The 23,858-nt window shown below is 32.6% G+C and overlaps 1 protein-coding gene across 5 annotated transcripts; it reads left to right on the top strand.

Moving 5' to 3' along the window:
- Positions 1-5,326: 5,326 nt before the first annotated feature.
- On the top strand, positions 5,327-11,738 carry LOC111626922 (tektin-4-like). Of its 5 annotated transcripts, XR_002756949.1 has the most exons (9): positions 5,344-5,618; positions 6,607-6,913; positions 7,017-7,087; positions 8,043-8,189; positions 8,263-8,485; positions 9,006-9,160; positions 11,169-11,420; positions 11,552-11,635; positions 11,703-11,738. XR_002756949.1 is itself a non-coding variant. In XM_023370460.1 (8 exons), exons 1-7 carry the CDS (start codon positions 5,515-5,517, stop codon positions 11,383-11,385), a joined length of 1,224 nt encoding a protein of 407 aa, XP_023226228.1. In that variant the 5' UTR covers positions 5,344-5,514; the 3' UTR covers positions 11,386-11,420; positions 11,552-11,732. The 5 variants fall into 5 exon arrangements, 4 of the variants coding, with proteins under 4 accessions (XP_023226244.1, XP_023226228.1, XP_023226237.1 ...); XM_023370460.1 differs by having other exon boundaries at positions 11,552-11,732; XM_023370476.1 differs by lacking the exon at positions 11,703-11,738 and having other exon boundaries at positions 5,327-5,445; positions 11,169-11,590.
- Positions 11,739-23,858: the final 12,120 nt, after the last annotated feature.

The following is a 23,858-nucleotide window of genomic DNA, read 5'->3' as shown; positions in this document are numbered from 1 at the left end:
ATGCCTAATTGCATACGTGCTACAATTTGGACTAAAGATCGCTTAATCTGACATTGAATAAAGGTTTCTAATTCAAAAAAGTTTGATACAAGGTACTGGAGATGCTTGGAAGTTTAAAGCAGACATGCAAGGGCAGTGTATAAACTTTAAGTAAGAAAAGCAGATTTCACAAGTACAGCAGGTCTTACTTGATAAGTCGTCATAAAATTGCTTCACATCTACTCTTGGGTACATCCTATTAGACAATCTTTGGTTTTAAATTTGAATTTCACATGAGTTCTACAATGTGTGGTTTTCAAACATCAAAGCCTCTGTGGCATTCTATTTCTTCAAAAATTGTAACCTGAAGCAGGTCTTGGAACATAGACGAAAACATTTGTTTTTCTGGACTTTGATCAGTTTGCTGGGGAAATTTTAAGGTTAGAGAGTTTTTATCTGGGTTTCTAATTCAGTGGCCAGGACCACCTTGCTACTGAATTCAACAGCATTATAAAATATAAAAAATATCGATAATTATCAACTGCATTTTATAATAATACTAGCTTACCCGTCGCGCATTGCTGCAATCTCAGAAGAAACAAAATTCAAGCAAACTCGTTATGATAAAATTAAATTTACATTTTATCATTTTTATTGAAACTTATTATTATTATTAATTTTCATCGGAAAAATATTTCAAAGTGTCGTTTCAATTCTATTTATTTATTGGAGTGCTTGTGGATACATGATATTTTTTGTTTTTCTGTTTGGTGCGTACACGAATAAATCAGAAGGTTTTCTGACGCATGAGCAGGCTTCATACGGTTGTACATGTGAGAAGCACGGATTCTTTAAATTTAGCCCACATACTCGCAGAGATTGTCAGAAGTGCGATATTCCCCATTTTTATATATATTTTTTAATCCTTTATAATTTTGATTATTTAATTGCTCCTTCCTCTCTNGTACTGTACATGTGAGAAGCACGGATTCTTTAAATTTAGCCCACATACTCGCAGAGATTGTCAGAAGTGCGATATTCCCCATTTTTATATATATTTTTTAATCCTTTATAATTTTGATTATTTAATTGCTCCTTCCTCTCTTCCTTGGCATGTTGTGAAATTTCTAATAGTTGGATAATAAACCGTTTTATTGTAATTTGTCTCTTTAAATTATTTTGAGTTGATATTAAAATTTGGTAAAGGGGGATCCTTAGATCGGTAAAATAGACGAATTTCCTCCTACAACTTTGGTTGTTGTTCGGGATACAGTTAAGGTTTTAACAAAGTTTGAGCGAATACGTAATTAGCAAAAAATAGTTGAAATAAAGTGATTAAACAAAAATTATTACAAGTATCGTAAATAACAAATGCAAATATAGAGATTTTTTGGAGGGGGGAAATGGTCTTCAGAATTTGAAATGCTCATGTACACGCACGCCATCTATCGTAGGATAAATGTACTATGCCAGAAACCTTCACGGGAGTGTATTAAAAAACTTCCCAAAGTTTCACGGCAATTGGATAAACAGTGTGGTAATGCATGAAGGACAGACACACACACATTCATTTTTATATATATAGATAAAAAAAAAACTTACGTGCATATAAAACATAAAGTTCAAAAGTAAAGAAAATATTATCTCTGTGAGCCATGTGCTTTAAATTTTTTCTAATATAATTTAACTTTAACTGACATGAAAATATCCAAATAAAAATAAAATGTTCTTATGAATTTCCAATTTAAATTGGTGTAATCATTTAATTAAATTACAACAAATGGGTCATTTTAATAATAATAATTTCAAGCATGTAAAGTTATAAAAGTTTATTTATTCAAGAGAGAAATTCACACAAATATTTTTTTAAAAATATTATTTCTTAGATGACTGCCCTTGAAGTTTATCTGCTTCGACTTTTTGACGGCCGCCAGTTAAAGATAACTATCTAAATATTGCCAATTATCAAAAGGAATAACATTGACCATAAAATGTTTATACATCAAAATGAATTTTTTACTCGAAACAACATTATTGTACTTGGTACGTGCGGTATTTGTGGTACAATATTGTGTTATAAACGCAATCTATTAAACAAAACATTAAATATGGATAATGTTAAATCCATTTGGAAAATGGAAAAAAAAACTGTTGTAGAGTTTTTATAAATAGCAAATCCAGTTGTCCATAAAGATTTAAGTTTTGTTAGCATTACTGTGATATGTATTTCTGTTGTTGCATTTGTTTGAATTTAACAAACAAATAATGTTATTGAGCATTAAAATTAGTCTTTATAATTTTTTGTTTATTCAATAAACATAAAGATATATATGTCTCGTATGTTTTAATGATGATGTAATTTATTGTTGGTGTTTGTCACTTAAGTGTTGCTGTTCTGATGGGTGAAGTGATACTGCCTTGGCCATCAAATTTGAAGGGAAACCAAATTGCATCATAATGTTAGACATTGCATAAATGTCACAAATTTTAATTATTGTTAGGCATTAACTGTCAAAACAAATTTTGGAACACCAATACTAAAATACACCATACATATAACAGAACCACTAAAATTATAAACCGAAATGATATAGATTAACCATATGAACCCACTCTGGGACAAGTTTATACACTTCTATATACCCTCTTGTAACTCTCTTAGTGCTCTACATGTGGAAAGAGAGCACCTTATTAACTGCCAACTTTAAAATAAAAGAAAAAATAAACAAATACTAAAACATATCTTATAGAATGGATAGTCACATTGTATATTGGAATAGTATATATACCAGGGATGACCAACACGTAGACCACGGTCGACTGCAAATGTTTTGAAAGTAGCCCGCAAAGCTAAAGTTGAACAATTTGCTTTCACTTAAATTAATGTTTAAAAATCTTAATTCGATAATTTATTCTTACAATAATACTGTCTGTGCAATGTACCCATACTGTTTGTATTTATCCCGATGAACAATGCAAATGAATGTTAACACATGCGCATATAAAAATCCTAAAATTGTTTGCACATATTCATAGTCGCCTGCAGACTATATTTTACCAAAAAAGTAGCCCNCAGTGAAGTGTGAGTAGTCAAAGTGATACAGTGACTGAATATAAATCGAAAATAAAGTGTGAAAACTGTGTAAAGTGTACTTAGTGTATTTGTTAATAAAAAGTTGATTTGTTTTATATTTTATACAATGCCCAAACTTAAAAGAGGAGGAGCTCTTGCCAGTTCTGAATTTTCTTTTGAATTTTAAAGTTGATATCGTCGACAGTATTATTTTTAGTTGCCAAAATTGCCCTTTGAAATAGCCACTCCGGATTGGTATAGTTGTGAACAATGTTTAGATAAATTTGGTCGATGAGTTCCTTTTTCAGTGTTGCAAAAATCACTGTTGAGTTCAATGAGGCCGGTCTGTGGTGGTGTGGAGGACAAAAAAAAGGATGACAAAGAAGTAACCATAAATTAAATAGGATATTTATTCAACTACAGCTACGTAGTCCTTCGTACACCTGGTTCGTTTACACTAAACACACTTGATCCCAAACTATAGTACGCGCACAAGTTCGAATCCGTCCGACAAAATTCTATGTTTTCACAAGCAGAAGATACGTGCTCGCGACAATAACAAATTATGGTTTTGAGATACTACAACTAACTTAAATCTACCTTAATCTAGCTTATATGCTAAGGAAGAAGGGTGAAGAAATTAAGAGATGTGAAGAGAAGAGATAAGTATAAAGGACAGATTTTGTGGGGGTACCCGGGTAAACTTGGGAGTCTCCGATCTTCTCTATATCGGTACTTGAATCAATTTCCTTCCTCTCGTTTCCGTCTCTTGAGAATTCGAGAGCGTTTTCTGAAGTCTTAATCTGGGTGTCCTTCTAATTTTCGTCCGTTCGCAGACCATTTCCAAGCCTTCTCTTTTACTTTGTCCCACTAGGCGACAAACCTCTAGCTTGCTCTTTCCCACGTCTGCACACCTCGGACGCTGACCCCAAAAGTGTCTTGTTCGTTTTCCTGATGGCCTCAGGGCTTCTTAATGTCCCCTTTGTCTTCTCCCTTTGTCCTTGGACAAAGGTCCCCCACCCATAGAAAAAGAATAGGTTAGAAAGTTCTAGAAACACGTTAAAGACAAAAGAATTTAGGAGAAATAAAACTTATATCTACCCCTATTTACAAAGACATGGCGTACCGCCACAGGTCGTCTGGTCAGTGGGATATGTGCCTTCGCCTATTTGTAAAAGTTTTTGAGCAAAATGTTGTTTATAAACAAGTATTGTAAATAGTTAGAATATGTTTTCAATAAAATTTTTTATAGTGTTACCACCTTTTCAAAATCGCTGACCCAGACGGCAGGTCAGATTTGTTCGAACAGAAGTTCGCAATATGCGCAATGTCATTTTACAATGCGAAGAATAACGTGCATGCCGGTTCTAAATCTGTTACAGTTAGGGACTAGAGATTTGCGTAGGAGTAACGTAAGTAACCTAAATTAAGAAAGGACAGGTACAGATGACTTAGCTCTATTGAATATTGGAGACGTGCACGATTGTATGTACAGTACAATACATGCAATAAATAAAAAGTTCGACAGGTTGCGAGTCACATGTCGGCGTAAACAGATTAACAGGGCAGAATTGCTGATGAGTTTCAGTGAGTGTGAGTTCTTTCGCTGTTAAAATAGTGTAAATTTGTAAAAATATTTGCAAGAACTTTGTTTCATCGTAATTTCACAATTTCTACGAAATTCCCGGACAGTGAGTCAATTCCCGGACTGTCCGGGTGAAAACCGGACGGGTGGTAACACTATGCCTTCGAGCTACTTCCAATTAAAACGAAACTCAACAGTCTGGTATCTAAAAAATTCTTTATGTATAAAATCCTCATTAAAATTAATTTAAGTGCACGTTTTAACCACCAATAATTGAAATTATAAATGGTATGAGTTTTTAATGATACTTTTATGTTTGTGTTAAAGGACATTCTGCATTTTTCACTCTCCGTCCTGAGAGTTTTTTTTAAACAATACTTATTATTAATTTGGCCAAACCCACAAACTACTGGATGGAGAAGGCCCACAGAATCAAGATATACCGTCCCCAAAAAATTCCTAGGGTTTCTGACCCAGAAATTTTTTCGGGACGGTACAGTATTTATTATAAGACAGCCGCCAAACGAAGCGAAGGTGGCGACATACAACGCAGAAAATTTCAATTAATTTTCCAATATTGATTTTCAAACTTTAGATTGCAATATTTATTTATTTACTTTTTTTTTAATTTAAAAATTATCATAATATTTTTAAATTATTACTTTACAAAAATAATATTTTATTGGAAACAATTATGTAAAATCTTGATTTATTACGTCTCTATGGAAACATATTTGTTTATCTTTGTTTTATTTATTTTTTTCGGATTTTCCAATAGTTTTTGTAGATTGATAACAGATACCTTTTAGTAAGAATTTATTTAGATTTAGGATATAAAATATAATTTTTAAACGTTTTTTTTTTCTTCCCATTATCAATGTTAAATCCAATTACATCTCGCGCATATTCCGAGAATGAATGGCACGAAGCGAATTACAAACTGCTGAAGAAATCTGATTTTGTTAGAGACGAATGGAAGAGGTAAGTAATGTTTACTTTTCTTATTTAAATTTTATTTTTTTAATCTCTAATTAATTTTCTCCACGTGCGCTAGATTATGTTGAAGATCGGTCGATAAATATTGAAAATGGAGATGCGATGCGATGCGACTTGGCGCAATCTTGCGCCAAGTCGCATCGCATCGCATCGCATCTCCATTCGGAAAGCGATCTTGCGCCAAGTCGCATCGCTTTCCGAATGGCTGGTCCCTCGTTACTAAGTGTAACGGGACAGGTCAAACTCGAGGCTGAACTCAATGTTTCAATCGGAAATGGAGGACATTCCTTTATTATTTACGACTCTGCGTCGCAGTTTTAATATAAAACCAGGGGTGGGCAACCTTTCAGCGGTGTTGTGCCGAAACTAAGTTATAGAGTTATTCCGAGTGCCGACATGATTCTACCAAGTTTGTGATATATATTTTCAAAATTAGTCCGGTTATAACGGACTTCAAAAATGTATAATTTTGAAGTTAAGTTGTTAATAATTAAATAATAATTAAAATGTAATTTTTACTACATTTCTATTCAATCAGAGTGCTACTGAAAATCGTCCCGCGTGCCATAGGTTGCTGACCCTAGATATAAACAAAGGGTAACCTCTAAATGAACTAAAATCTTGCGAAATTTGTGACGATTCGGACCTCACAATAATCATGAATTCAAAAAGTTTTGGTATAGTGCCTATGATTATTATTCGTAGGCACTACACCTCCAGTTCATACGATAGATTTGCTCTGAATCCTTCAATGTCTGTTCGTGAATTGCATATGAAGAGGTGGTTCACCTTGTGCTGTGAAAGACCTATTGTACTAGAAGTTGAGAGGCAGGAGCTAATATTAACTTCTGTTTGAGACCTTTTGAAATCAAAAATATATATTTATTTGATTATTTTCACGGGGTATTCACGTGAAGTTTTGCGAAAATATTTAGTTTGTGGTTTTAGAAGTAATTACTGCTCATTTTTATAGAGCATGCGAAGAAGCAAGATATGTGCTAAGGGAGAGAGAAATGTTAACACAATCGTCACAAGAAACAGTGACTGGATTAATACAAGAGAGAGCAAGAGAGATCTTTCGATGGAAGAGAGAATTTCAAAGGACTATCGACGATTTAATTTCAGTAACTAAGATTGTTCATAACCATAAGAAACAAATAGAGAATGCCATAAATGCAATTGATTTATCATTAATGATTAACAGTGAATGCCTCGCTCTAAGAAGACAAAGAGTTGGATTGGATTTAGCGGATGATTCTGTCCAATCTTATCTCTTACAAGTAACTTTATTGTTAAGAAATTTGTATAAATTTATTTAGAAATGCCGATAAATTTAATAAATAATATAATAATTAAATAGAAATAAAATATTTTTGTTTATAGGAAGAAGAATTGTTAACATACGTTAAAGTATTTCTCTTGAAGAGCATTCCTAAAGTTGAAGATCAAATTAAGTAAGTATTTGCTACGAAATTCATTACTTATTTTAAATTTTAAAAAGTAAATTTATAATCTTTTGATTTAAAGGATTTGAATTTAAGACAAAAAAAAAGAGATTGCTTTTTGCACAAATATTTAATTTTGTAAATGAAACGAAGACCCATTACTTTGCCGTTTTAAACTCAGGATTAACATGGATTTTAAAGAAGTTTCTAAATAAACAGAAACTTCAATTTGCATAAATTACAATATACGTTCAAAAAGTTTAGGAATTTGTCCTCCATTTATATTTATAAATGGAGGACAAATAATTCCAAGAAGGGCTTAGGTGTGTGCATAGAGGGAGGAGATTTTTGAAAGTCAAAATGTAAGACACGTCCTCCGTCTATTAATCCTGGAAAATATATAAAGAAATTGATTTAATATTTCTCAAAATTACCATCCTGAGCTTCAACACACTTTCTCTGTCAATCTATCCAATTCAGGAAAGATTTAACTTCAGAAATGGCAATCAGAAATGGTCATTTTGATCAACCGTACCAGTTGATCGTGGGTTCGCACCTCACCACCAGGCTGGCCGCATAGTTTTCTGGGTTTTCTTCGTGTGTTTAATACCTAAATAGGAGCCAGTTTTCTTTGAGAATCCTTCCAGGAGGCAATCCTCCTTAGCAGATCATATCAATGGGACCTTTAACAGAAAACTAGCCTCTATTTAGGTGTTAAACACGTGAAGAAAACCCAGAAAATCTCACGTGGCCGATCCATTGGTGAGGCGCTAACCCGCGCCATTGTTCAGTGTTTTTATCCACTTGGCCATTGGTGGTAAAATTTTTGAATGGAACAAAAGAAATCGAGTTGATATAAACGACTTTTTAAAATAATTGATGTATAAAATAAGATCTTTTTTAAATCAAATTTGACTTATTTTAAAAATAATATTTAACTTTCTGAATTCTTTTGGCATCCAAGAATTAATAATAATTTTAAAGCAAAGTTGGAGGAGGATTGGACAGATAAATGGGAAGCTTATAAGATTGATAGTTTCTGTGTTCATTTAGATTATCACTTTAATGAATCTGTACCATTTCATTACGGATGGGAAGAACTGCCAGAAAGGTAGATAATTATTTAAATGTTTTCTTAATAGCATAAGAATAATGTATTGAAAAGTTATATTTTTTTTTTTAAGATGGAACACAGTTAATTCGTGGTTGGAATCAATTAAAGAGAGTTTAATGCAATGTTCAAACGAAATTACGATATCGAATTCTCTATGCAAGGCTGTGGAAAGTTTATTAAAAGATTCTTCGAGTGATGTTCAAGATCATCGATTTCTTGTTGATTTAGCATTAAATGGAAGAATTGTAGATTTGAATAGAAGTATTTATCAATTAAAGGAGCATCTAAAAATAGTAATTATCATTTATTTTCAATTTTGACTGTTTAATTTAAGTATTAATTTTTAGTGTGTATGTGTGTGTCTTTTATAGGACCTATTATGTACTTCTAAAGTTGATTAATATAATAGTATAAACAAATGTTATTATTTTAAATTATCTAAATAATTTTACTAATTATGATTTACAAAAAACACTTCTTGTTCACTTTATCAAGAACATTTGTTTAAATTTCTTACCCGTGTGCTTACATTAGACATGTATTAGCGTATGTATGGTAACGGAATGTCTGGGCGTGTACAAGACACCATTAGATTAAAAAAAATCTGTGGCCTATCATAGGTGATTGTTTCTTCTAAGACTTATGGAAATTGTTTAGAAGATTGTACGGATTGGTGATTATATTTGTCAATTTACAAACGATGGTACCCTTCTTATTCAAGACTTAAAATTGAGACTAACCTCATATAATATCTATTGTAAATTATGAATATTAGGGCTGTTACAAGCTTTTAATGTGATTTTTATTGTTTAGCTGGTAGAAGATATGTCAATAGCCGAGAAAACAATAGAAAAACTGACATATTCACTAAAAGAAAAGCAACAACCTTTGAAAATAGCACAGACAAGATTGCATTATCGATTTCAAAGGCCAAATAAAGAATTAATTCAAGATCCCGCCCAGGACAGGTAATTTTATATAATTTATTATAATCATTTATTTAATGTTTTTATTATTGTTAATTCTTCGTACGCCTTCATATTTGTATCTTATAAAATAAATTATTTGAACCATTTCGTGAAGATTTCTATAATTGATATTTATAAATATTTAAAACACGTTTCATTAAAAGTCAAAGAATATTTATAATACAAATGAAGAAATTTTCAGACGGTAGTTTTGAATGTTGCAACTCTACTATAATTTACATACATAACACGAATTCTAGTAAGGCCCGGGAGCTCACCAGTAGCCGAATGAATTAAATCACTGAACACCGATTGGTCGCGGGTTGATACCTGCCAACGTGCTGGGTACGTGGAATTTTTTTGGGTATTTCACGTGTCTAACACCTAATTAGAGACAGAATTGGATTGAATTGATGGTATAAAGCAATGCAACACATGGCGCTCTGCCAAGACATTTCGAGTATACTTTCTATGGAAAATTGGCCCCCAATTTAGGCGTTAGACACGTTAAGACTAGGAAACTCCATGCGGCCACACATTGGTCAGGTTTAAACCAATAGTCACACTAGTGGCGCATTATCCTATGGGGAAAAAGGGCAATTGCTTGGAGGTTCCAAACCAATCTTTTATAACTCGTTACTGTACTAAGAATATCGAAATTTAAATTTGGACCATATCTAGAGACCCTAGATTGCTAGTATGGCATAGCGCAGAGGTGGCGTTAAAACGAACGAGAATACCGGGGGATTCTCCCAAAAATTCCCCGAAAAAAATGGTTGAAGTCAACACCGTACACGTGATACCCTAATTCAAATTTGCCTGGGGCCCCATGAATTTATAACGCGCCACTGAGTTCGGTGATTTTATCCACTCGGCCATTGATGTGTCAGGGGCACGTTTCCCATAGAAAGTATTCCCTGGAAGATAGAGATAAGTCTTCCCTGAAGTGGAGGGATGAGAAAAGACAATTTCAAAAGGAACCTCTTTGGAAGTTGTCTTATCTCATCACTCCATTCCAGGAGAGCCCAGGTTCGATTTTAATAGAGTTACTCGTACTCTCTTATTCTTCTTCCTAATGCCACTCATGGTATCCACAAAAAGGAATGGATCGTTTAATAACAATATTTTACAGTAGTAAAATTGAACCTGTTGGAATTTTTAGTGTTTTTCTAATATAAAATTGTCACCCCGTTATTAATATATCAGACACTGTATTATTCTTGCAAGTTTGCACATTTATTACTGAAGCCTTTCACGTTTCATGATATGTCCTTTTATACATTAAACATCTGTAATCTCCTTCAAACGATTTTGTGGAGCAATCAAACAAAAGAAATTGTGGTAAGGATACAAGCTACCGCATTTAAAAAATGATATCAATACGAAAAAAAAAGAAAAGATTTTTGAAGAAACGAAAATACAGTTATGCTGTGCAAGATAGATTACACCCATCATAAAAAGAACGGTCCATTTAGTTTCCATTGAAAATAAAATATTAGAATATATATATATATACCAGTAGACATAACGGGCACAGCTCAGTCATATCTACTTTTATTGTTTTTAAAGCGTTAGACCGAAAAATTATTTTTGCAATCCGTTATTACCTGATTTGCATATTGTAACTATCCAAACCAATTCAAACTCGTTTTCTAATACCTACAGAAAAATTCTCATTGATTATCCTTTCATTCCTTCAGTATCCGAATGGATAAAACCACCGAACACTGGTAATCGGTCATGTGGTGTTTTTTGGGCTTTCTCCACGTATGTAACATCCAAATATGGGCTCATTTCCGAAAGAAAGACGTAAATAAGATGCAAAAACCCGATCAATGCAATCATTCCTTCATTTATTAGTCCATGCTTAGAAAATCTTTGTATCATTCCAAACACATAATTTTCCTGTTTAGCTGTAATTACGCCAAATTATTCTTAATTTTAATAATTAAAACAATTATTAAATCAATTATCTTTGTAATAAAATATACTTTAACTTTCTTTTTAGTTTGATTAAAGAAATTCAAGAGATTGAAGAAAGTATGAGCATTTTGAAGAAACAAATTGAGAATTCCGAAACCATTTTCATGAAATTGATAGAAGTTAGAAAAATAATGGAAAAACATTTAATTCATAAAGAACACGCTCTGTGTATCGATAAAGATAGAGTTGTTCCTGTTCGAAAAAAATTCCCTTCACAGTATAAATTAATGGGATACGAATGATTATATGCCATATTAATTACGCCTCAATATAATTTGTATGTTATAATTATATATTGGGAAATGGGTAAATTATAATAGATTTATTGTAATGCCGAAATTAGCGGGCAATTTAAATTAAAGAATTGAACTCGAGAAGACGTATTGAAATCAATACAAATTCTTACAGGAGGGTCCGGATTCGATTCTCATAGATAGATTGTCCTATTCTGCCTTTTATGGTATCTTTCTAATGAATTTATCTACAAAAATGGTTCGAATAATTTATAATTATTCTAAATATTCAAATTTTATGTATAATCAATTGTAAAATTTTATAGGTTTTTGTAGAAAAACAAAGTTTTAATAAATTGCAGAAAAGATTGTGTACATGATCACTGATTAAGTGTGTAGTCATGGACATAACGGTAAACAAGTCATTCATAGATAAATTTCCACTATTGGCTGAGCGGATAAAACCACCATTGTGGGTGCACCCTTCACCAAAGAAAGTGGAGTTTCCCGGATTTTCTTCACATTTTTAACTCCTAAATGGGGTCCANAAGGTTTTTTTTTTTTTTTTTTGTAAAATGTTGGAAATTATTTAACAGGAGTTCTGAAGGGGGTAGACCAGAATACGTAAAGGGAAAAGGGCCTTAAATTCCTAAACACTCGATAAGGAGAGATGCTAATCGCTCTAACAGAGGAGGAACCAAAACACTTCACGTGTGTTCAGCACCCCTATTAGGAGAAATCTTAAACATTTAGACAGGAGAGAGAGATCCTAAGTACTTAACCGACAGACGTGCTAAATACTTAAGAAAAAGGAGAAATCTAATTTTAAACAAGATCCTGAATAGGACTTCTCCTCGTTATACGTTTCAACAATACTCTAAACACCTAATTAACGCCTAAATTTACTTGTATTTTTTTTTTCTAGTGTTCGAGATAAAAATAAATTCGAGTGTTTTTAAGTACTAAACGTAGAGAAATCCTAAATCCTGAATATTCAGGATTTAGGATTTCTCCACGTTTCTTACCTGAATATTCAAATAAGAATCAGGACCAGATTTCCATTTAAACGAACAGTAGCTTAAGGCCTCGAGTTACGAGTACGCAGCTTAGGGCCTGACATTTTTACATTATAACGGTGGAGGGAAAGAGCCTATATTTTAGGGCCACACACAATTAAGAACCCTTTCATTTCGAATGCATGCAAACACTAAGATAAATAAAATACAAAATTAGCATAATTAATTTTTAACGAATTAAAAATTGATATTTATTTTTCTTTAAATTATTTTTATTTAAAACAAAAAAAAAAAAAAAAATTTTGCGGGCTGGAAAGTGGAGTTTCCCGGATTTTCTTCACATTTTTAACTCCTAAATGGGGTCCAATTTCCCATAGAAAGTCTTCCTGGTAGGCAACCCCCTTGGCAGATTGCTCATATGTTTAGTTGCCTTAGAAATAAGAATGAATATAGTTTTGATAACAAGGGATTAAAGTCAATTTCGTCACGTACAATACATAAATAACACCCTTACGATTATTACAGAACAATAAAACATACCTCAGTGCCATTGCTCTGTTATAATGGTCAGTAAAGATGAAAACAAAGCGTAAATGGATCAATTTACTGAATAAATTTATGAAATTTTCTGAAAAAGAAACGAAAATTATTACGAGAAAAATAATTTCAATGGCGAATAATTAAAATTATTTAAATAAAAGTCGAAATTTATTTTCATACTTTACGAAAACGAATTATTTTATTGAAGAATCAGCCAATCGCGTGCCTTTTCATAACATATTTTTAAAAAAAAAATATTTTATGGTGAAATAAATAGTAAATTATTCGATCAATACAGCAAACAAATGAAAAATTATCCTAGAATTTATCTTTCATATTAAATTTCTTTACAAGCGCCTATGGGTAAAGCAATATTTCTGTGAATATAAAGACAAGTAAATTAATTAATTTATTATAAAAATAAAATAATACAGAATATATTTAAATAATTATAACATTTTCTTTGCATTAAATAAGACAGTTTAAAAAAAAAAAGAAACATATTAAAGTTTAAAAAGTTATCCATGACACTACAGTAGACCCCCCCCCTATAACGCGGTAGATACGTTCCGCTTTATAAGAATTTCGCGTTATAGGAATCCGCGTTATAGGGGGTCTACTGTAGTTTAATGGTAAAATTACGTGTGGCGCCATCTGTTAGGAATATTATTAAAAAATAATGTTTTTATATTATTAATTACCATAAAAGGAAACAAGACAACTTGTATAATACTGATGGTATTTTACGACCTGTATAGAATCAATGATATTTTATATATTACACAGTATCAGTGATAATTTCTGAATAGAAAAAAGTGTATTCTAGATATAATTTAATTTCTAGAATTTTTCTCTTAAAAATTAACACCGATCTTAACACTCCATAAAATAAAATATCGGAAGCTATTTATAAAACATGGTAATTCAGTAAAGCATATATATATATATATATATATATATCAATAGCATGGTCTTAAAAACCGATAAAAATGTATAAAAATATCATATATATTTTTCAGAGAAATCGAAAACGAAGTGGATATAAGTTATATATATATTCCTTTCGGATTTTGACACCGCCTGGAAAATAAGTATTTTTCCACAAAAGCTGGAAAAACTATTTCTAGAATTATAATGAAAAATAGATCCTTTTTCAAATATATGACAAAAAGAAAAAAATCATTTTGCAACTTATCTAGTATCTTGGACAGTTCCAGGGCCAAAAGTTATTTAGAACTGAGTGATAAATATATACTATAACACTAGATAAAATAGCATTTATTTACTTCATCTATACTTTATATAAATCTATATTTTATATGTCAACTTATAAAATAGCAAATAAATTTAAATTTAAAACAAAAAGTTGTTTTTTCTAGATGAATTTTCTAAGGATTTTTTTTTTTTTTTTTTTTAAAAATGTTGGAAATTATTTAACAGGAGTTCTGAAGGGGGTAGACCAGAATACGTAAAGGGAAAAGGGCCTTAAATTCCTAAACACTCGATAAGGAGAGATGCTAATCGCTCTAACAGAGGAGGAACCAAAACACTTCACGTGTGTTCAGCACCCCTATTAGGAGAAATCTTAAACATTTAGACAGGAGAGAGAGATCCTAAGTACTTAACCGACAGACGTGCTAAATACTTAAGAAAAAGGAGAAATCTAATTTTAAACAAGATCCTGAATAGGACTTCTCCTCGTTATACGTTTCAACAATACTCTAAACACCTAATTAACGCCTAAATTTACTTGTATTTTTTTTCTAGTGTTCGAGATAAAAATAAATTCGAGTGTTTTTAAGTACTAAACGTAGAGAAATCCTAAATCCTGAATATTCAGGATTTAGGATTTCTCCACGTTTCTTACCTGAATATTCAAATAAGAATCAGGACCAGATTTCCATTTAAACGAACAGTAGCTTAAGGCCTCGAGTTACGAGTACGCAGCTTAGGGCCTGACATTTTTACATTATAACGGTGGAGGGAAAGAGCCTATATTTTAGGGCCACACACAATTAAGAACCCTTTCATTTCGAATGCATGCAAACACTAAGATAAATAAAATACAAAATTAGCATAATTAATTTTTAACGAATTAAAAATTGATATTTATTTTTCTTTAAATTATTTTTATTTAAAACAAAAAAAAAAAAAAAAAAAAAAAGAANACAAGTAATTAGAAACTTCGTTTAAAGGTTGACGCTGCGGCAGACAGACAGTCTCCTTTATATAGTAATATAACGATTACTTTAAAGTAATAGAAAAAAAAAAAAAAAAAAAAAAAATTCTGTATACATTACACTACATAGATGCCCGCGCCATCTATCAACTTAAAAATACACCACTTAACGACTTAATTTCTTACGCAGGAACAATACAAGTGTATTTTTGACAGGCAATTTCTATAAAATTCTGTTATAAATATAATAATAATATAAAAAAAACACATATTTTACTACACTACTAGAGTAACAAATTGATAGTTACAGTGTTTAATTCGGTAGAAGCTACAACACGAGAGGAGTGAAAATAAAAGTGTAGACCCAAGCTCGAGCCTATAGGGCTCTTTGGTATATACAAAAATATGTCGATGGGGAGTGAAGTAGCTACTTGGAATTCGCAGTAAGTAATTTTATATTTGGATGAAGTTTTCGAATCTCTTCGCTATTGGTTTAGGGGGTATACACGTGGGGAATTGATTCTTTCCGGTCGGTAACTTGTCATGTAAAATGGCAGATAGTAAAGTGGATTGACTTCCACGAAATTCTCAAACAATCATCAGAATGTGTCTTGCAAAGAATGAAGTTTTATTTGTTCTGGGAGTCGACGTCGTGACTCGACTTTTGAATCCTACTTTTACTACCTTTTTTCTATGCCTCTTCCTCCTATTGATTTTTTATGATATGTATCGGAATTGTAAGCAACGTCCATTTTTTTTTTTTTTTGAAATGTAAGATCGGATCCGAATTGCATTTTTATTTTCTTATGTATCAATTTACATCCGGAAAACGAAATATTTTTTGGGTGGTTTTTTTTTTTTTTTTAAACTTTATCTATCGAGGGTCCTGTTGAAATATTTTCCTTAAAATTCTTAAATAATTGATTTGTTTTTTTTCTTTTAAATTTCCAACACAATGTTCTTCAAATGGAGAGCATCTTACAGGAGTTGCCTATGTTATTGCATATTTTTAAGAAATATACTTTAAATATTTATTGAAATAAAACTTTAAAGTGTATATTTTTGATTTTTTTTCCCTTTATACACCATTCAATTTAGGGTTTTTCCTTACTCTTCTGAAACACAGACGATTAACTATGGATAAATGAACATTTCTATAGATGTTTAACTGGTGATTTTTGGCATATTTTATAATTTTTAAATACAGTAAATTATATGAAAGTTTATATTAATTATAGTTTATGATTTCGAGTATATTTATTAGTGACAATTTGTGGATTCGGGCGCATTTATTTGCGGTTCGTATAAGGTTTACGGTTCGTGGTATTGGAGAAGGATTTACAGCTTTGTATGAGATTTACAACTAGAAGTTTCGGGCAAAGTATGCAGTTTTAAATACGGTTTATGTGTTCCACAACAGTACAATTTACAAATTTTACACACATTCGACAGTTTACGTATACAATTTACAAGCAGTCTGCACTTGAGACGTGCGGTAAAGACGAGAGGAAGGGAAACCATCAACATAAAACATCATCCATTCATTAATGCATCTTTCCTCTTTAGGAAGAAGGGGAAAGAGAGGAAAAAAAAGAAGACTTCCGGAATTAAAAATCATAGCAGAAATTTATTATTTTAGTAAAAGCATAATTCGCGATTTTAGAATTTATAATCGGAGTTTGGAAAGCGGCGAAGCTCGAAGCAATTAATATTCATTAAAGTGGGAGCCGGTGTCGGTTGGAGTAGCTTTCATTTTACATTAAAGCCATTAGAAAAATGGACGGATGATGGAGCATGCAGAAACATCAAAAAGTCATGGATTGCCATTAATAGGCTCGGAGGATGTCAAAAAGGGCGGAGAAACCAGCTTAAATGGTGACAGTAAGCGATTCGAATAGCATCGACCGTTATCTAAACTCATTTATAACTTACATAATGCTATTTGCTGGCTATTTATAAATGAACACGTGTTATGTTTAAAGCTTATAATCTACTTGGTAACTTGACAGAATCGTTCGAAATCAATTTCGCCATCTAAAAATTTTTCAAAGATTTTTAGGGCCAATTTCGGCTTGGCTTATCGCTTTTTCTCTGTCTAAAATGTTCGAAATTTTGTCGATAAACGTTCAAATAATTTAATTTTAATGTTTAATTTGTTAATAACTGATAATTTCTATCGGAATTTTGCCGTTTAGTCGTAGTAAATGGAGTTGTAAGATTTCTCTAACGACTCGTTCTTATGCATAATTTATGTAAAATAATGGTTTTAACTGCTTATATTCTTATGTAAATTTACTGTATACATAGTTTACTTTATATATAATTTAGTATAAGATTATTACAATAAGCGAAAGGCCCAAAAAATGGTTTAAATTTAGGGCCGGAGCTAGCAACACGCTGTTCTTTCTTCTTATAAAACGAAGCGTAAATTGTAAGAATTAAATTAATTATTTTCTTAATTCTTACTTTAAACAAATATTTTAAGGTATAACGAATAAAATTTCTTTATTTTTTATACAGTAAACGAGCAAATAATTTTAAAAATCGAACCCCGAAACGTCAAAGGATTAAAAATTCCGATAGATTCAATGATTTTGCCAACCGAATCAAACAGCAAAATTCTTATATTATTAGTCTCAAATTTCGCTGAAATAGTTTTTTATATATAAAATAAAAAAAGAATAATATTTCCGAAATGAAACTCGACACTTTTTGAATCAGTTAAATAATCGCCGGAGACAGTTATTGGCGAGAATTTCAAGAAAGAGACTTAAGAAATTGATTCATAAAACCATGGAGGAGGGCGAGCACCCGAATAAAAATAAAAAGAAGGAAAAAAAATATCTCTGGTATGAAGAGGGCGAAAGTATTATTAAAAAAATAATAAGGAAAAAAATAAGGTTGGAGTAGGTTATATTTCCAAAACGATGAAGTTCGATCGAAGCGTGAGTCACAAATCCCTATGGGATCTAATCGCAACATCTGTTGACTGACAATTTAATCTTGTTCTTTGGTCAAACCTCAGACTGATTAGTTGTGTGTATCGAAGAACGATTCTACTTAAAATGATTTTAATCTTAAATCGATGGACTTCATCCCCCTATTGACCAAAAGATATCTTGGAGAATAAAGTAAGACGTAGTGTAGAAAAATTCACAATGCACCCGGAAAATAAAATTACCCGTGTAGTATGTGGTAGACAATGTGGGCTATCGAATCCCGAATTGATGAAAAACCACGGAAGAGACATGATGGACACCGGAACACAATGACGTCGCAGCATCCACACAAAAGGACCCCGACGTCCAAACCAGACTCTATTGACGTCAATAATGGCGGAAAGTTGAAAGCTCCTTCATGTCACTCTAATGACCACCTCATAGGAACCGATCACAAGAAGTCCCGACCCGGGATCTCCTCCCCCCGCTGAGATACACACAATATTTATACTGTTTGTCCGATCTTTTTTGCTTCACCGCTTCTCAAAGATTCTCCTTTCTTCGCTTCTATTGAATTCTTAAATACACATCTGTCTGTCTGTCGGTTTCTCTGCTCATATTCAAACGACGGGCGACAAATTAGGTTTTGGTTCCGTTTTTCAATCTTTCAAATGGTCCTATTCTTGCCGCGTTACGAGACGGCGGGATCCAATATGTGAATTGTCAAATTATTGAGGTAGCCATTTTCCCGCAATATCGAGGTGGAACCTCGATGCTGCTACCAATCCGCTGCCCGTAAAGAACAATTACATTCACTCTTTTTTTAATGCTAAATGCGGATTTGGAGGGGGCCATTCTTTCCGAGTTTCCTAAAAAATGGAAATTATACATATATATATAAATGGCCCTACGTCTAAGAAAACCTTACCGCCTCCTTTATAAAAAAAAAGGTTTTAGACTATTCAAATGCCCTTCCGTATGTGTCATCCTCGTCCCACACCATTCAATCGTCCCTATTATGGGTGGGCCCAATGGACATAGAAAAAAGTCCCTGTGTCTACGGGTTTGAAAGAGTTAAAAACTGAGAAAAAAGTATTCAAATTACAGAAAGGTCCAAAAAAGAAAGGACTCCTTGCCAAACTGCTCACGAGTAGGCATAAATAGTAAGATACTAGCACCAATAGCCTTGATTCTATTGTACAAATACCTAGAGAGAGGAAGGGAAACCATCAACATAAAACATCATCCATTCATTAATGCATCTTTCCTCTTTAGGAAGAAGGGGAAAGAGAGGAAAAAAAGAAGACTTCCGGAATTAAAAATCATAGCAGAAATTTATTATTTTAGTAAAAGCATAATTCGCGATTTTAGAATTTATAATCGGAGTTTGGAAAGCGGCGAAGCTCGAAGCAATTAATATTCATTAAAGTGGGAGCCGGTGTCGGTTGGAGTAGCTTTCATTTTACATTAAAGCCATTAGAAAAATGGACGGATGATGGAGCATGCAGAAACATCAAAAAGTCATGGATTGCCATTAATAGGCTCGGAGGATGTCAAAAAGGGCGGAGAAACCAGCTTAAATGGTGACAGTAAGCGATTCGAATAGCATCGACCGTTATCTAAACTCATTTATAACTTACATAATGCTATTTGCTGGCTATTTATAAATGAACACGTGTTATGTTTAAAGCTTATAATCTACTTGGTAACTTGACAGAATCGTTCGAAATCAATTTCGCCATCTAAAAATTTTTCAAAGATTTTTAGGGCCAATTTCGGCTTGGCTTATCGCTTTTTCTCTGTCTAAAATGTTCGAAATTTTGTCGATAAACGTTCAAATAATTTAATTTTAATGTTTAATTTGTTAATAACTGATAATTTCTATCGGAATTTTGCCGTTTAGTCGTAGTAAATGGAGTTGTAAGATTTCTCTAACGACTCGTTCTTATGCATAATTTATGTAAAATAATGGTTTTAACTGCTTATATTCTTATGTAAATTTACTGTATACATAGTTTACTTTATATATAATTTAGTATAAGATTATTACAATAAGCGAAAGGCCCAAAAAATGGTTTAAATTTAGGGCCGGAGCTAGCAACACGCTGTTCTTTCTTCTTATAAAACGAAGCGTAAATTGTAAGAATTAAATTAATTATTTTCTTAATTCTTACTTTAAACAAATATTTTAAGGTATAACGAATAAAATTTCTTTATTTTTTATACAGTAAACGAGCAAATAATTTTAAAAATCGAACCCCGAAACGTCAAAGGATTAAAAATTCCGATAGATTCAATGATTTTGCCAACCGAATCAAACAGCAAAATTCTTATATTATTAGTCTCAAATTTCGCTGAAATAGTTTTTTATATATAAAATAAAAAAAGAATAATATTTCCGAAATGAAACTCGACACTTTTTGAATCAGTTAAATAATCGCCGGAGACAGTTATTGGCGAGAATTTCAAGAAAGAGACTTAAGAAATTGATTCATAAAACCATGGAGGAGGGCGAGCACCCGAATAAAAATAAAAAGAAGGAAAAAAAATATCTCTGGTATGAAGAGGGCGAAAGTATTATTTAAAAAATAATAAGGAAAAAAATAAGGTTGGAGTAGGTTATATTTCCAAAACGATGAAGTTCGATCGAAGCGTGAGTCACAAATCCCTATGGGATCTAATCGCAACATCTGTTGACTGACAATTTAATCTTGTTCTTTGGTCAAACCTCAGACTGATTAGTTGTGTGTATCGAAGAACGATTCTACTTAAAATGATTTTAATCTTAAATCGATGGACTTCATCCCCCTATTGACCAAAAGATATCTTGGAGAATAAAGTAAGACGTAGTGTAGAAAAATTCACAATGCACCCGGAAAATAAAATTACCCGTGTAGTATGTGGTAGACAATGTGGGCTATCGAATCCCGAATTGATGAAAAACCACGGAAGAGACATGATGGACACCGGAACACAATGACGTCGCAGCATCCACACAAAAGGACCCCGACGTCCAAACCAGACTCTATTGACGTCAATAATGGCGGAAAGTTGAAAGCTCCTTCATGTCACTCTAATGACCACCTCATAGGAACCGATCACAAGAAGTCCCGACCCGGGATCTCCTCCCCCCGCTGAGATACACACAATATTTATACTGTTTGTCCGATCTTTTTTGCTTCACCGCTTCTCAAAGATTCTCCTTTCTTCGCTTCTATTGAATTCTTAAATACACATCTGTCTGTCTGTCGGTTTCTCTGCTCATATTCAAACGACGGGCGACAAATTAGGTTTTGGTTCCGTTTTTCAATCTTTCAAATGGTCCTATTCTTGCCGCGTTACGAGACGGCGGGATCCAATATGTGAATTGTCAAATTATTGTGGTAGCCATTTTCCCGCAATATCGAGGTGGAACCTCGATGCTGCTACCAATCCGCTGCCCGTAAAGAACAATTACATTCACTCTTTTTTTAATGCTAAATGCGGATTTGGAGGGGGCCATTCTTTCCGAGTTTCCTAAAAAATGGAAATTATACATATATATATAAATGGCCCTACGTCTAAGAAAACCTTACCGCCTCCTTTATAAAAAAAAAGGTTTTAGACTATTCAAATGCCCTTCCGTATGTGTCATCCTCGTCCCACACCATTCAATCGTCCCTATTATGGGTGGGCCCAATGGACATAGAAAAAAGTCCCTGTGTCTACGGGTTTGAAAGAGTTAAAAACTGAGAAAAAAGTATTCAAATTACAGAAAGGTCCAAAAAAGAAAGGCCTCCTTGCCAAACTGCTCACGAGTAGGCATAAATAGTAAGATACTAGCACCAATAGCCTTGATTCTATTGTACAAATACCTAGACATTGGTATATCTTCCATGATACCTGGGCATCATGCCTAGATATTGGTATCATGCTTACTATTTATGCCTACCCGTGCTTGGAGCAGTTCGGCCAAGGAAACTCTTTACCATAATCATAACATTATGAATTGGCACTTCATGCAATTAATGATAAATCACGATCATGGTATGCTGACAAAATGGCGCTGAAGAAATTAGCATATCCTTACTGGTAATTAATCGAAACGAATGCTTATCTGTAATTAAATATTTTAATATATATTTATTTTTTTCATTTACCGCACGTTAATTTAGCACAAATTAGCAAAAATTTGCATAAGCTCTAAGCGTATAATTGATGATGATATGAATATTATTAATGGCTGTCTTCATAAGTGATATTAATTGGTATATATTCACATATCTCGGTTACCATCATCCAAAAAACTTTGCATTTTGCTACAAAAGATACTTTACATAATATTTGCACAACCGATTCAGTAAATAAAGAATTTTCCTTAAATTCATGTTAAATTTTAACATTTAATTATAAAATGATACGCGAAAATAATTTATTAACCCGTTATAAATCTTAAAATAGAAGGCAAGCTCATACCTCGAACCGTTTCGGTTTCCGTACTTTTCAGGCGAAATAAAAAAAAAAATATATGACGTCAGAAAACAATTAAAAATTTAATATATTAGTAGATGGCGCTTATCAGTTTTTTTTTAAATTTAAATAATTACTTGTTAATTACTTTTAGCGATAACAGAGGGCGCGACGTTTCTAGCGCCATTTTAAAAGGTGTCAAGTTCGGTTTTTGGAAGAAATTTGGCGACAAATTGATTGGGATTTTTTAAAATATGTAACAAAATATACATTTTAAATACTTTATTTTTTTAATTTTTAGGCTATGCCAGCCAAATATATATATAATAAATAAATAAATAAATAAAAAATGGAGGAGCGATTTTGTACCCCGTTAAAGCAGTTAATTGCAATTAACCATAATTTTTGGCATCTTTCATAGGAGAAAATTCCAAAATTTTCAATATCTTTCGGCTTAATATTTTTCAAAGATCTCGTTTATGGCCTTTATTTCATTTTAAACGCAACTTTAGAAATTATAAAACCTTATCTTTTGAAGAGAAGAAAGGAAACGAACACAAGTTACATCTGTAAAAGTGACTTACCGCATTTATCTGTACCGTGACAAAAACAATGACAAGCGGTATCATCGCGACACCGTCACGAGACAGAAACGGCATGGTCACGAGATAAAAATGGCGCCATCACGTGACGGAAAAGATAGTCGTGTATTATACTTGATACGTCCATCCTAGGGTATTTCTATTGTGTCACACTTGCCTAAAAATCGTTTTCTCTCTCTCTCTCTCTCTCTCTCTCTCTCTCTACCCTTCGGGTATTTCCTTCTGCTCTCTCTGTCTCTAATAATCCTCTTACCCGTCCAACTTCTGACTTTTCTTTAAATTCTCCTTTAACAAAAAAATAAAAGATTAGAAACTCTTCCGTCCTTTTTCTCTAATAATTAAGCTTTTCCTTTCTTTACCCTTACCGGTCATCGTTCCATTCACGTGGACCTCCCCTCCTTAAACTTTCGATATTTGTAGTAGCTCCAGACCTTCTAAATCCTCATTATCGAACGTGAAGGGCTAACTTTTATTTTTTTGGAGGGAGTGGAAAATAAAAAATCAATAAATTTCGTCACTTTCCTTCTGCAAGAATCTGTTTACAACTAGCCTTGGAGGAAGAGTACGAGAATTTAGATACAGTACTTGAACTTCGTCACCTAACAAAATTAATTACGTACGTATCGTACGAAAAAATCGCAATTTCCTTCATGAAAGAACGTAACGGGTGAATGATATCATAGAAATTGTCAAATTAAGAAGTACTTCCCAACCGGTAGATCGCGAGCGACATCGTATGTTTAATATCGTTAGAAAT

This window comes from Centruroides sculpturatus, unplaced genomic scaffold (genome assembly GCF_000671375.1).
Source record: "Centruroides sculpturatus isolate CEXI.00-Female unplaced genomic scaffold, Cexi_2.0 scaffold33, whole genome shotgun sequence".
Classification (NCBI taxonomy): Eukaryota; Metazoa; Arthropoda; class Arachnida; order Scorpiones; family Buthidae; genus Centruroides; species Centruroides sculpturatus.
This window is presented reverse-complemented; position numbering and strand designations above follow the sequence as displayed.

Bases quoted from the DNA above. Each gene is read 5' to 3' on its own strand.
- LOC111626922 (XM_023370460.1), top strand. From the start codon at position 5,515: ATGTTAAATCCAATTACATCTCGCGCATATTCCGAGAATGAATGGCAC. The intron at 8,190-8,262 runs GTAGATAATTAT...TTTTTTTTTAAG, and splicing joins TGGGAAGAACTGCCAGAAAG to ATGGAACACAGTTAATTCGT. The intron at 9,161-11,168 runs GTAATTTTATAT...CTTTCTTTTTAG, and splicing joins CAAGATCCCGCCCAGGACAG to TTTGATTAAAGAAATTCAAG.